The 14171-nt window shown below is 40.0% G+C and overlaps 1 protein-coding gene across 1 annotated transcript; it reads left to right on the plus strand.

The window, feature by feature from the left end:
- Window positions 1-457: 457 nt before the first annotated feature.
- Window positions 458-13844, plus strand: LOC113651814 (glutathione hydrolase 7). Its single transcript, XM_027160687.2, has 15 exons — window positions 458-782; window positions 4802-5028; window positions 5187-5338; window positions 5461-5575; window positions 6247-6314; window positions 6465-6538; window positions 6620-6813; window positions 6964-7051; window positions 7683-7810; window positions 8445-8533; window positions 8723-8875; window positions 9535-9652; window positions 10665-10802; window positions 10925-11024; window positions 11120-13844. The coding sequence occupies exons 1-15, from the start codon at window positions 560-562 to the stop codon at window positions 11293-11295; spliced, it is 2043 nt and encodes a 680-aa protein (XP_027016488.1). The 5' UTR covers window positions 458-559; the 3' UTR covers window positions 11296-13844.
- The last annotated feature ends 327 nt before the right edge of the window (window positions 13845-14171 follow it).

Here is a 14171-nt window from a genome sequence, read left to right on the forward strand (position 1 = left end):
ACGGCTAAAGAGACACAGATAAGGTTGGGTTGATAAGTTTTTTTTGTTATTGGAAACAAACAGATGTTTATTTTCCTTTCCAGGTTTCTATCATTTTATCCTCTACAGGAGATTTTCCTCACCACCAGCACCATACATATAACTGTATAATAGTATAAAACAGGGTGTTTACAGGGTAGTGTGCTGGATTCTTCATTAAAAATGTCACTAATAAACATTCAATTCAATTAATATTAATACATTAACATAAACTTTGATTTAAATGACAGGCAGGTGACTGTTTTCAGTATATTATTATTATTATTATTATTATTATTATTATTATTATTATTATTATTATTATTATTGCTGCACATTTTGCTAATACACATGTAGTTTGTCTTATGTGGATTATAAAAGCTTCCCTGAAGGAAAGATTTATTATTTATTTCTTGTGAGGTAAACTAGGCTTCACTTCCTGGTTTGTGTCTGAGGATGAGGATTGTGCGCATGCGCGGTCTCAAACCAGGGCTTGATGGCGATCTAGTAGCTGCCGGTTTGTTGTTGTTGTTAATACGCGATGATGTCCGGATCCTCAGCCGAGGCTGTGGGCAGTTACCCAGGCGGTAAGACAGCAGATAAGGATGCGGGGCAGGAGACGGCGCTGGGCAGCGCTTATTCCCCGGTGGACTACATGAGCATCACCAGCTTTCCCCGTTTACCCGAAGACGACGTGACGGCTGGAGAAAGCGGCCTGAAATCACGCAGAGACGAGGACAATATCCTAGGGGAACATGACACAGGTGTGTGGTCCACCTGCGACCTTCATTATACACATATAACCATCTATAACATATACAGATGTTCAATAAACTGCCTCCAGATCATCGTAAGACTTGTTAAACCGGATCAGGCTTCAGAAAGAAACCCTTTCATTCCTGATCTTAAAGAAACAAAAAATCATAATGGTCCATAATTTAGGGTGACTTGAGACACGTTGGGACGGTTTTACTATTTCAGGCTTGACTGAGATTTATTTCCCTTTAAATAGAGGAGCATCTGTAGCAGGTGTCTCCTGTAGGGTCTGGGAAATCCTTCAAGACTTGATTATTGATATGTGAGGAATAAAATGATATGTTAAAGAAAGTCATAAAGATAAGTCATAGCCTAAAGATAAGTAAGTCACATCCTAAAGATAAGTCACATCCTAAAGATAAGTCACATCCTAAAGATAAGTCACATCCTAAAGATAAGTCACATCCTAAAGATAAGTAAGTCACATCCTAAAGATAAGTCACATCCTAAAGATAAGTCACATCCTAAAGATAAGTCACATCCTAAAGATAAGTAAGTCACATCCTAAAGATAAGTCACATCCTAAAGATAAGTTATATCATAAAAATAATGATTTCCTAAAGAACGTCATGTCCTAAAGATAAGTCTTATCCTAAAGTTAAGTCACATCCTAAAGATAAGTCAAAGGTAAGTCACATTCTAAAGATATGTCATAAAGATAAGTCACATCCTAAAGATAAGTCACATCCTAAAGATAAGTCACATCCTAAAGATAAGTTATATCATAAAAATAATGATATCCTAAAGATAAGTTATATCCTAAAGATAAGTTATATCCTGAAGATAATGATATCCTAAAGATAAGTCACATCCTAAAGATAAGTCACATCCTAAAGATAAGTTATATCATAAAAATAATGATATCCTAAAGATAAGTCACATCCTAAAGATAAGTCACATCCTAAAGATAAGTCAAAGGTAAGTCACATTCTAAAGATAAGTCATAAAGATAAGTCACATCCTAAAGATACGTCTTAAAGATAAGACATATCATAAAGATAAGTCATAAAGGTAAGTCACATTCTAAAGATAAGTCATAAAGGTAAGTCATATCATAAAGATAGGTCACATCCTAAAGATAAGTCACATCCAAAAGATAAGTATTTGGGAATTTAGGGACCCGTTTGGGGAATTTTAGACGTGTTTGGGAATTTGGGACTGTGCATTTGGGGAAAATTGGGCACAGTGTATTTGGGAATTTTGGGAAATTGACCGAAACATGTTAAGGTTGTACATTTAGGAAAATTGTTGACGGCATTTTGAAACATTTTAGGGATTGAACGGTAAGAACTTTTAGTAAGGTGAGTACGGACATTTAGGACAGGATATTTGGGGAAGCCAGGAAGCCGTGCTTGAGAATTTTATTAGATTAGATTCATGTTTTTGTGTTTTACAAGATCAGACCATCTCTGTGTACACAAACTGTGCTAAAACCACGTTTGGTCAACTCATCTTCAGCCTTCTTCAGTTATAAACATGTGTACATTAACCATCGGACTTAACAGAGTAGAACACTGTATTTATATACGCACCATAAATATGCGTTATATATTCCTTTTCCTACCTGAAGCTGTTTGGGGTCAGCTTCCTGTTTGATACTGACCACTTCCTCTCACATGAATGAGCTAAGTCAAGTTAATCAGTCCCTGAATTCATAAGAAGAGGAAATCCTGGAGTGTAGATGTTCGGCACGTAACTTGTCCCGCAGCTTTTGTCCTAGACCCATGAATGAGGTGTCAGATCGACCGGCTCATTGAGGAGAGGTGTACTATGACTTTTATAAGCGATCGGAATTCCAGAATTCCCAGTACGGAAGCTCAAAGTGGCTTTTTTCCCCCCATAGACTTCCATTATAAATTTTGCAGGTTTATAACTCGGCAAGTTTTCGAGCGATTTACACCAAGCTCGACCAGCTCCTTTAGGACTTTACTCCGAACTCCGAAGTTTTATTTCAGTAGCAACTTTTGTCCAAAAGTATTGGCACCCCACCGGGTATTCACGTGATGTTACTTGTAGCCCCGCCCCCAAAATAAGCGAAATCAAAAAGTTAGCACAGCATGGACATGACATATACTGTATCAAAACACTCAGCACGATGAGGGGAACTTGCCACGTGCAAGCACCATTCACATTTTCTTTAGTTAATGTTTTCATTAACATTACTATTATTCGGACAATAAGCGCATTTAATCTCGGCTACTAACATTTAATCTCGGCTACTAACATTTATTTACGTGGTAAAGTGAGAAAGAACATCATTATAAAAACCCTGAAGTCTGATCATCACCTTGTATGCTTTTTAAATATTGTTTGTAATAAGAAGGTCTTGATTAAATTTCCCTAACAGATGCAGAGACACGGTATCATCCTACTTGAACGAGTGTCCACCATAAAGCGTGTTTACTTTTGCCCTTTACTTAAATTCTATGGCAGTATTTGCATAAGGTGTGGTGACTAATCTTGAACCACTTAATTCTGATGCGTAAGTAAGTGCTCCCTGTGCTCAGCCTGTTCCCGAACCCTATAACTTCATCAGATCTGCATAGATACATACATACTTTATAGATCCCAAAGGAAACACAGAACATTATCGCAACACACACACACACACACACACACACACACACACACACACACACATACATACACACACACACGCACACACTTGATAAATCAATTAGTTTTAATGATGGACTAAATACAAACCAAAAATAGTGTTGTGTGTTTGTGTATCAGGATGTGAGTTCACTATTGATAATAAATAGCGCCAGAAATCATTTATAATATAATAATGAACACTGTTGTAGAGTGAAAGCTGTTGTTTTTTTTTTAATCAGTTCAGAAGTGTTGTGCTTTTAGCCAGGGTGTGTTTACCTCTCACAAGATTATCATTATTATTATTTTATTATTTTTTATTTACTTATTTTTTTATTTTTTTTTTATTTATTTTCATGTTCATGTTCAATAGCATTTACTATCAGGCCATCCTTAAAAATATTTTGGTTTGCAGTAACAGTATAAAAAAAAAAAAAATAGGGTCAGTAGGTAAGTCTATATATATATTTTTTTTTTCAAGTTTCAATGTAAAAAAAGAAAAGTACAATTTTGGTGACGGTGATTACGTAGGTATGACTTTAAACAAATTAGCATATCGTGACTTCAACCCGTGCCTTCGGGCGCATCGTCGCAAACCTTATTTTGATGCTGGACAGTTTTTCCAGAACTTCCTGCCAAGTTAAAGCGGTGTCGAGCTGTTTTAATGTTGTTTTAGATGTATTATGGCGCCCGAACCCGTACGACTTTGAACGGTGACCGCAAACATTTTGTTTACTGCAGCCACAGCCATCGTTACCGAGCGCGAACCGTCGTCTCTGACAGTGAACGAGAGAATGAGACGAAGCGAACGCACAGGCCGTAGTGTGACATCCGGTAACCGACAGTGTAAACATAGATGATGTCACGGGTTTTTATTTAAAAGAAAGAACGTAGCCTTCGTTTGTATGTAGGCCGATTTATATATTTACAATACTTACTAAAATATTATTATTATTATTATTATTTTATTGCTTTTGTATTAGTTGTTTGAAGAGTAGAAAAAAAATTGGTCTTATCGCAAATTTACAACCGGCGAGTCGGTCGGACTTAAAGCAAAAATAAATAAAAATTTGAGTCGGTCCTCAATTGACAGGGTCAGTAGGGTTACGGTAATATAAGGATGGCCTTATTACATGATTAATAACTTTATTATCAGTAAATGAGGATGTTTTCTTCACAGAGGTTTATTTTACATTTATGGAAGGAGTCTCCGGTGTCTCCAGTTTTCAGGACAGTTGTTTACGATTTGTGGTTTCTTTTACACGATCGGTGTGAAACGTAAGGAAACGCAGATATGTTCATTTCCGCTTAGGGATTATTAGAGACTGGATCAGGATTGCAAATGAGGATTGTGTGTATGATGCGTCCTCAGACCCGGACCTGTTCCTGAAGTCGGCACGTCTGCAGCGTTTGGCCTCGTCTGCGTCAGACCTGGCCAGTCATGACGCGTCTCCTCTGAGAGAGACGAGACGCGACCCGCTGGCTCAGGACTGCGCTTGTACCCGTGACGGACTCACCGTCCTCATCACTGCCTGCCTGACCTTCGCCACCGGGGTCACTATCGCCCTCATCATCCAGATCTATTTTGGAGAACCACAGGTATTTAAAAACACTCCTCAGATCCTGAGTGAGTAATTAAACACTAATGCACTAACTGGAGCCAGAACTGATTCTCACTGTTAAAAGTCTGTATTAGTGGATGATGGCGTCTCAAAATTGTATCCGTGTTCTAAAAACGACTCCTGGTGATGTCTCAGATCTTTAATCAGGGTGCGGTGGTGACCGATGTGGCTCGCTGCACTTCTCTGGGCTTCGATGTTCTCGGCCAGCACGGTTCCAGTGTGGACGCCGCCATCGCTGCCGCTCTCTGCCTGGGCATCATCCACCCTCACACCTCGGGCATCGGCGGGTACGGAGCTTCAGCCTACAGCGCTGTCTCTGTACCGCTGTACTTTAATCACTGTGATCAGAATATTAGGTACGAGCTTCTTCAGTTCAGAGTGAACATCTGTCCCGTTTCTGCCCGTACAGCGGAGGAGTAATGCTGGTCCACGACATTCGGAAAAACGAGAGCCGCATCATCGACTTCCGTGAAACGGCGCCCTCCGGGTTACGGGAGGAGATGCTGCAAGACCTATGGCAGAAGGTAAACAAGTGCACTGGATACATCTGGTTCAGTTTTGCTCTTGGATTCGGTTGGGTGTGTTTTCACACTGCACATGATTAAAATGAGCTAAATAAAAACTTCCTTGGTCAAAAAAAAAGTAATGAGATATTTCTATAAACGAAAACAACCCACGTTTCTGAGAATACAGATCTGCCCGTCGGTTCAGTTTGGTTCTGTTTAGTGGCTCACATCTATTAACAAACTACTGCAGACCGGAACAAATGGTACGATTGATTCAGAACCCGCAGGTGAGTCGACTAAGAGTCGAATCCGAGTCAAATCACTTTGTGGAAAGAGCCCGTAATGCTTTCCCACCTGAACGCGGTTGTTGTGCAAAGAACCACACTGAGCACGAGGACACACAACGCTGTATCTCAGAATTCTGAGACCAAACAAACAGCTAATGATTCTGACTCAAGAATCGAGTTTGAACCGACTTTCCCTCGAGCCTGAAACTCAACCGTCATCGTCTGAGCTGTTGAATTCATCAGTAGCAAAAGACTGTGATCGAGCAACACTTCATTTATGACCGAGCGTAATCCGACACCATCCTGGTTATAATTCTTACTCGCTCAGCGGTTAATCTGCTCTGATAAGAGTGTTTGTGCTGTAGGAGGTGTTCGTTAAACCTGCTTTGTTTGCTCTTTCAGCCAGGTCTCATGGTGGCTGTCCCGGGCATGCTCAGTGGGCTGCGTCAAGCTCACCTTCTCTACGGGAAGTAAGTTCGCAGTGTTGAGGATCTTTTGGCTGAATCCCATATGGCTTCCTGTTCACTTTTTCCTTCTCATTACATGTCCCTAGAGCTTCTTGAACCTAATTTAGCATGTAAAGGTGAGAAAAATAACCTTCCCTTATGTGTAATTTGCAGAAAGTCATGGAAGGAGGTGATCACGATGGCTGCAGATGTCGCCAGGAACGGCTTCAACGTGACCCATGACCTTGGTGAGCAGCCTGCAGTTCACACTAATCACACGTAGGTCAGATTAAAAGCATGTCTCTATAATCTGTTTATTTTCCCCGTAGCTGACGCCCTGTCCCAGATAAAGCTAGAGAACGTCTCCGAGGCTTTCCGAGAGCTCTTCTTTCCAGACGGCCATCCTCCTCTCTCTGGCCTCTTCGTGACACGGCAGGATTTGGCGGACGTTTTGGACAGAGTGGCGACCAATGGGATCTCGGAATTCTACGACGGAAATCTGACACAGGAAATGGCGTCTACGGTACGTTGTCTTTAAAACGTAACAGTAATCTTACGACACTGGGCAGAAAGCGTGTGTGTGACTTCTCGGGACAGACGTGTGTCGAGTGTTCGTGTTGATATGATGTGCACGTGATCCGTGTGTCGATTTCGGATACGTTTTGTCGCCCAGGTTCAGGCCAGTGGAGGCGTTCTGATGGAGGTGGATCTCAGTAACTACACCACGGTCCTCCAGGAGCCCGTACTGAGCCATTACCAAGGTAAACATCTCTCTGTGTTTATACTGAGGAGCAAAACGCCTTCTTTTTATAGTTATTAACTGGTTTTGTTTATAGGGTGCAAAAATATCAAAAGTGTAAAACAGGAACAAAAAAAAACTTGAATGTCTGGAACCAGCTTCAGAACGCTGACACTTATTAAATAATTAATAATCGTCTCCTTATGGAAAACTTCGTGTGTGTGTGTGTGTGTGTGTGTGTGTGTGTATGTGTGTGTGTATGTATGTATGTGTGTGTGTGTGTGTGTGTGTGTATGTATGAGTGTGTGTGTGTGTGTATATGTGTGTATGTATGTGTGTGTGTATATGTGTGTGTATATGTGTGTGTGTGTGTATATGTGTGTGTGTGTGTATGTGTGTGTGTGTATATGTGTGTGTGTGTATATGTGTGTGTGTGTGTATGTGTGTATATGTATGTGTGTGTGTGTGTATATGTGTGTGTGTGTGTGTGTGTGTGTATATGTATGTGTATGTGTGTGTATATGTATGTGTATGTGTGTGTGTGTGTGTGTGTATATATATATATGTGTGTGTATGTGTTTGTGTGTGTGTGTGTGTGTGTGTGTGTATATATATATATATATATATATGTGTGTGTGTGTTTTTTCTCGTAGGTTATCAGATAATGGCTGCACCGCCTCCTCATGCTGGCGCCGCTCTCCTTACTGCCCTCAACATCTTGGAAGGTTATAACATCACCAGCCAGACTCAGAGAAGCAGCGCCCTCCACTGGATCACTGAGGTACTCAAGGAAAATAAATAAACACAGTAAACGTGTTTCTACTAAACATTTAAAGCAGGGCTCGAGTGCATGTCACTGTAGGTTTTGTATGTTTTCTATAACTAGATCTTTTCATTTCACCATGCGATATTAAATACAGCTGGTAACAAGCAGGACATGAAGTTACAATGAATTTGATGCACTCTCGCCTCCTAGCGGTGGTGGCTCGGTAACGAGACGTAGACATGTAAAAGGTTAATAGAGAAATGTTCATTAATAGCTGCCCAGATGCTTTTGTGTCCATTACAGTTAACATTGCAGTAAAGCATTTATATTGCAGTAACGATCGAAACAGTCATCATCAGATTTCCAAAAGTTTTTGTGACACTGATTTTAATCCCGCTTGCTCGCGCAAGTTAAGAAATACGAAAGAGTTAATGAAAGAATTATGAAAGAGACAAAACGTGGACTAAATCTTCCAACGCCAGAGAGTCTGCATCGGCTAACAAAGAAACACGCTAACCGTTTCCACCTTTATAGGGTGCCATTACTTTTGTTCTGCTTTATTGGTGCATGTTAACCTGGAAAATTAGGAACATTTACACATGATCTTATTGTTTGTTTAAAAATCGGTTTATTTGTTTTGTCCTTTTAGACTCTGAAAATCGCCTTGTCTCTGGCCAGCGCTCTGGGAGACCCCGCGTTCGACTCGTCCGTCTCCGAAAGCGTAGCTCGGATGTTAAGGTAAAACGGCTCGACGACACCCGGCATGGGTGCACAGGACACTATAAAGACAAAGTCATTTGAATCCTGTAGATAAGTGTCATAGACTAAGCTAAGACTGATTAGAATAAATACGATGTCCTGTCATGAGCACAGATACGGGATACCGAGCGTGTGTTAAATTCAGGTTTGTGTGTTTGTGTGTTGCAGTAAAGGTCAAGCTGCTCAGTTCAGGCAGATGATCAACGACTCGTACTCCTCTCCTCCGGGCCACTACTTACCCAGTTATGCTCTGGAGGATGGCAGGGGGGTCAGTCAGGTCATGGTCATGGGGCCTGATGACTTCATCGTCTCAGTTATGAGGTAATGATGAAATGTGGAAAAACACACACATACATTAAGATGTAAAATCACATACATACAAATTGCACGAGGGGGACACGGTGGCTTAGTGGTTAGCACGTTCGCCTCACACCTCCAGGGTTGGGGGTTCGATTCCCACCTCCACCTTGTGTGTGTGGAGTTTGCATGTTCTCCCCGTGCCTCGGGGGTTTCCTCCGGGTACTCCGGTTTCCTCCCCCGGTCCAAAGACATGCATGGTAGGTTGATTGGCATCTCTGGAAAATTGTCCGTAGTGTGTGAGTGTGTGAGTGAATGAGAGTGTGTGTGTGCCCTGTGATGGGTTGGCACTCCGTCCAGGGTGTATCCTGCCTCGATGCCCGATGACGCCTGAGATAGGCACAGGCTCCCCGTGACCCGAGAAGTTCGGATAAGCGGTAGAAGATGAATGAATGAATGAATGAACGAACAAATTGCACGGAGAAAAGTATGAGATTTTTTTTTAACATCTGCAAGATAAAGGAGTTCACATTTGGCGGCATCTCGTAACCGGAAAATAATCCCTTGTTCTCCTGTAACAGGATACTTTCATGTGTTTGACGTCTCACGTATCGAATCCTGTTAGTTTCTACATTCTTATTCTTGAGAAAGTTCAAGTGAGCTGTTTTTGGTTTGTTTGTTAGTTCACTGAATCAGCCTTTCGGCAGCCGCATCATGACGCCGTCTGGAATCCTCCTGAACAGCCAGATTCTGGACTTTTCCTGGCCCAACAAGAGCCAGAGCTCCATCCCACCCAATCCGGTACTCAGAGTTCACTTCCTATTTGGTTGATTGATTTACAAATATATGTGTATATAATGATTTACCCCCCGTGTGAATACTCATTAAGCTAAATCAGTGAAATCTGGAGAATTAAAGGTGGGGTCTCCGTTGTTTGAAAGCCAATGTTGACAGTTGAAATCACCAAAACAAACACGCCCCTAACCCAAACGGGTCCCACCCCTGTATCGATAGCTCCGCCCACACATACATACGTAACCCGGGCGACTAACAGAAAGAACCGTGTCTTTATCATAGCTGAAGGGAAGAACAATACGATTGTAGATAAACAAACAAGCAAAAATGCCACACAAGCATAATGATGTAAAGGACAAAGGCATATATTAGTTCTGTGTAACAAAGCAAAACCAACGTTACTCACCTATCGAGAAGGAAAAAAGCGCCTCGGCGTCTTAAGTAAAGTCGGCCACATATTCACAGGTCGGAGTTTCCCGAGTCGATAACTCCTGAGCTAAACGCTGTTACTACACAAAACGCGGTTGTAGCTGCCTCTCTACATTACTACGATAGAAAAGAGGTGTTATTTGTGTAGTAACAGCGTTTAGCTCAGGAGTTATTGACTCGGGAAACTCCAACCTGTGAATATGTGGCCAACTTCCTGCTCCTTCAGTTCTCTCCAGCGCTGGAAAGCTGATCCTATATTAACACGTCCTACTTCTTGTCCTTATCGTAAGTCTTTCTTCTCTTTCTTTCTTTGTCTTTATCCTCCAGGTCAATGTTAAAACCGCTTTCTGCTAATGTCACACACGCACACCGAACACTCTCTCCACCCATATCGACAAGACCCGCCCCTTTCTGCTCATTGGCTACACGTTTGTTTTGATTTTTGTTTATTATTCACCCCGACTCAGTTTTCTGAAGCATTTCTCAAAAAACGGAGACCCCACCTTTAAATAGAATTATATTATTCTTGTTGTTAGCCACCAATTTTAGTTTTCCCCATTAAAGTGGTTGTGTTCACGCTCCTCTCCAGCATAACAGCGTTCAGCCTGGGAAGAGGCCGTTGTCCTTCCTCATGCCCACCGTTGTCAGACCCTCGCTTGGTGTCTGTGGTACTTACGTGGCTCTCGGATCCTCCAACGGCGACCGCGCTCTCAGCGGCATCACGCAGGTTCACCAGCTTCACTACACTGCACGCTTTATTTTATTTCATTAAGCGTCTGTCACGTTTTGCTTTTAACACTTAACGGTTACAAGCCCAGTTCATCATGAACATTATCTTTGGTGTTTCAGGTTTTGATGAACATCTTGTCGCTGCATAAGAACCTGAGCGACAGTCTGACCGTCGGCAGGCTTCACCCTCAGCTTCAACTCGACACGCTCCTGGTGGATGGTGAGATTTGACACCTGATCTCGTGTGTAGATCGAAATTGTTTATGTATTTTGTGCATCACGATCAGATGTATCCTGTCATTTTTTCCTCACTAGCGGAGTTTCAGAGTGCAGACGTGGAGACGCTGGAGCAGAAAGGCCACGATGTTCAGAGGGTGGAGGTCATATCATTGGTGGAGGGAACCAGGAGAACCAATGATGTCATCATCGGAGTGAAGGACCCTCGCAGTGTCGACGCCTCCGCGCTCACCATGTTCACGTCCATGCCCTAATAACAACACCCCCACCCCCATCCCCCACCCCGCTGCTTTACTGTGTGTGCAATAACACAAACGGAGACTGAATGTACATTACTGACACATGAAGAAAATGCTGTGTTCATTGTGAGGGTACTGAATAAGACGCATCTCTTGCTCACACACACACACACACACACACACACACACACACAAACACACACAGCATGCTCAGACTTAAAGGTCACTAAACTACACATCACTCAGACTGCCTAAGCTTCGGTTCAGACCTGGTGTTAACTGTCGTTCCATGTGTCTACTCCGATTAAAGGCGTACAGGTCGTCATGGCGATCGAGATGCGATCGAATATCTTAAAACGTGCAATAGCCAATTTTTTTTTATTCTTTACGTTTGCAAATAACCTGGAAGGAATGTAGAAAGTGAGTAAAATAATAACAGTGAATTAAGGCGTGGCTTATACTCTACAGGCCATAGTAATTCTGTGGGCGGAGCTTCATGAACACGGGCGGGATTCGAGCACACCTTGAACCTAAGACCACTCTTGGGTACTGCACCTTTAAACCATGTATCTTTAACCAGAGGTCTCAAATATATATTTTTTTAAATAATTAATTAAAAATGATAATAATCATGATGGTCAAATAATGAATAATATTACATTTAAAAAATGGTTAAAAATAACAATTCAAGTAAAATTGCTATCCAAATGATAACGATTTAGGAGTTTATTTCCTCTTATACCGCAGCAATTTATCAACAAAAGAAAAAATTACATTTATTGATCTGGAATGAGGCGTTGCTATAGAAACGATACCATTACTGCTGCTGTTCTATAAAATTAATTAGCACCTTCTGACCATTCGAGCTTCTAACATCTAATACACTTTTAATCGATTCTGTTAAATACGAGCTAAACGTCGATACCAGGTCTGAACGGGTTCTAGGAGAACATCATTTTAACACTAGGTCTCTTTTTTTTCCATAATAGGGAAACGAAGGCTTGTTAAAGGGGAGGGGCTTAAGTTTGATACGATCAGCCGATCACTTTGTTCCCATGTGACATCGTTCTAACGTATTTCCAGCTACATTGTTAATAATGTTGGCTAGCTACATTGTTAATACCGTTAATTAGTTACCGTAGTTAACTACATTGTTAATAATGTTGGCTAGCTACATTGTTAAAAATGTAGTTACCGTAGTTAACTACATTGTTAATAATGTTGGCTAGCTACATTGTTAATACCGTTATTTAGTTACCGTAGTTAACTACATTGTTAATAATGTTGGCTAGCTACATTGTTAATACCGTTATTTAGTTACCGTAGTTAACTACATTGTTAATAATGTTGGCTAGCTACATTGTTAATACCGTTATTTAGTTACCGTAGTTAACTACGTTGATGATAACGTTAGTTAACACCGTTAGCTAGGTACATTGTTAATAACACTACCAAGTTAAATTGCTAGTAATGTTAGCTAGCTACATTTTCTGTATTAACGTCAGCTACCTACATTTTAATAGCGTTAGATAGCAACATAATTTCAACGTTGCTGGCTTTCACAAATGTCGCTAAACTGTCATTATCATTAAAACCAGTTTATGTGAAACAAATGTAACTATAGAGAGGTCACATGATCACAAGTGCAACACCAAGAAGTATTAACCTTACGCCCCGCCCCTTTTTTCTTGAGCCATCGATCAGACGATACAAATGTGTCAAATGTGTTTCTGTTTTCATTTCTTCTGTGTATCATTTGAGGATAAATGAAACACCTTATGTTATATTCCGGAAATGAACTCGAATAAAGCCGATCACATGGAAGACGGTTAACAGTAAAGCGAAAGGTTATTACGTGTGATTTTTATTAAGATTCTAAACGAGCTGGATGTAAATTTTGCTGAGATGTTTATGGAAGTTTATGGATGCAGTCTTTCTAATCAATTTTGCTGAATCTTATTTATTGACGGTTGTCACTATTATTTGATGGCGGTGTGTCACATGACCGAAGTCGAATCTTCGTTGATGAGACCAGTTTAATTTAAAGTAATTCTATTTAAAGAAGAATCTGTTTCTCTCTTTATTCTATTGTTGATTTTGGTGTTTTATTTATTCATTTCGTGTAACATGATGTATCGTATTGCACTATTTCTTTTTTTCTCTCTTTTCTCTATATACAGTACTGGAATATCGTGTTGCTTTGAAAGACAGGTTATTTTCCATCTGCTGATTTGGATGTGTGATGTTCAGCTGGTTTTAGGACTAAATGAATGTTAATGAGAGTGAATTTGATCACAATGCCTTGAATTCTTACTTATGGCACAAAATAGTTCTAGTTGTGTTAAAGTGTGTAGGATACCAATTTACTCAGATTTAATCACACCAACATGAAGTTAGGCTCTAGTGGCATCTATACTCCAAGGCATGATGGTCATCTGCTGTTCTATTGTGTTTTATTTAATTTTTTTATTTTTATTTTACTTGTTAAATGGCTGTGAAGTTCAAGCTCTTTTTTTTTTTAAAAAAAGATGCGATGAAATAAACTCCAACACTGCAGTAACATATTTTCAGTGAAACGCTTCTTTTTCAGCACGTAAACATCCGATCAAAAATATTTATTTATATATATATTCATTTTTTATTTATTTTATATATAGTTTTTATTTATATATTTTTATTAATATCTACTTTTTATTCATATGTATATTTTTATTATATATATATATATATATATATATATATATATATATATATATATATATATACTTTTTATTCATATGTATTTTTTATCTATATATATATTTATTCATAGTATATTTATTTCATATACACTTTTTATTCATATGTATTTTTTATTTATATATATTTATTCATAGTATATTTATTTCATA

The sequence above is a fragment of the Tachysurus fulvidraco genome, chromosome 23 (genome assembly GCF_022655615.1).
Source record: "Tachysurus fulvidraco isolate hzauxx_2018 chromosome 23, HZAU_PFXX_2.0, whole genome shotgun sequence".
NCBI lineage: Eukaryota > Metazoa > Chordata > Actinopteri > Siluriformes > Bagridae > Tachysurus > Tachysurus fulvidraco.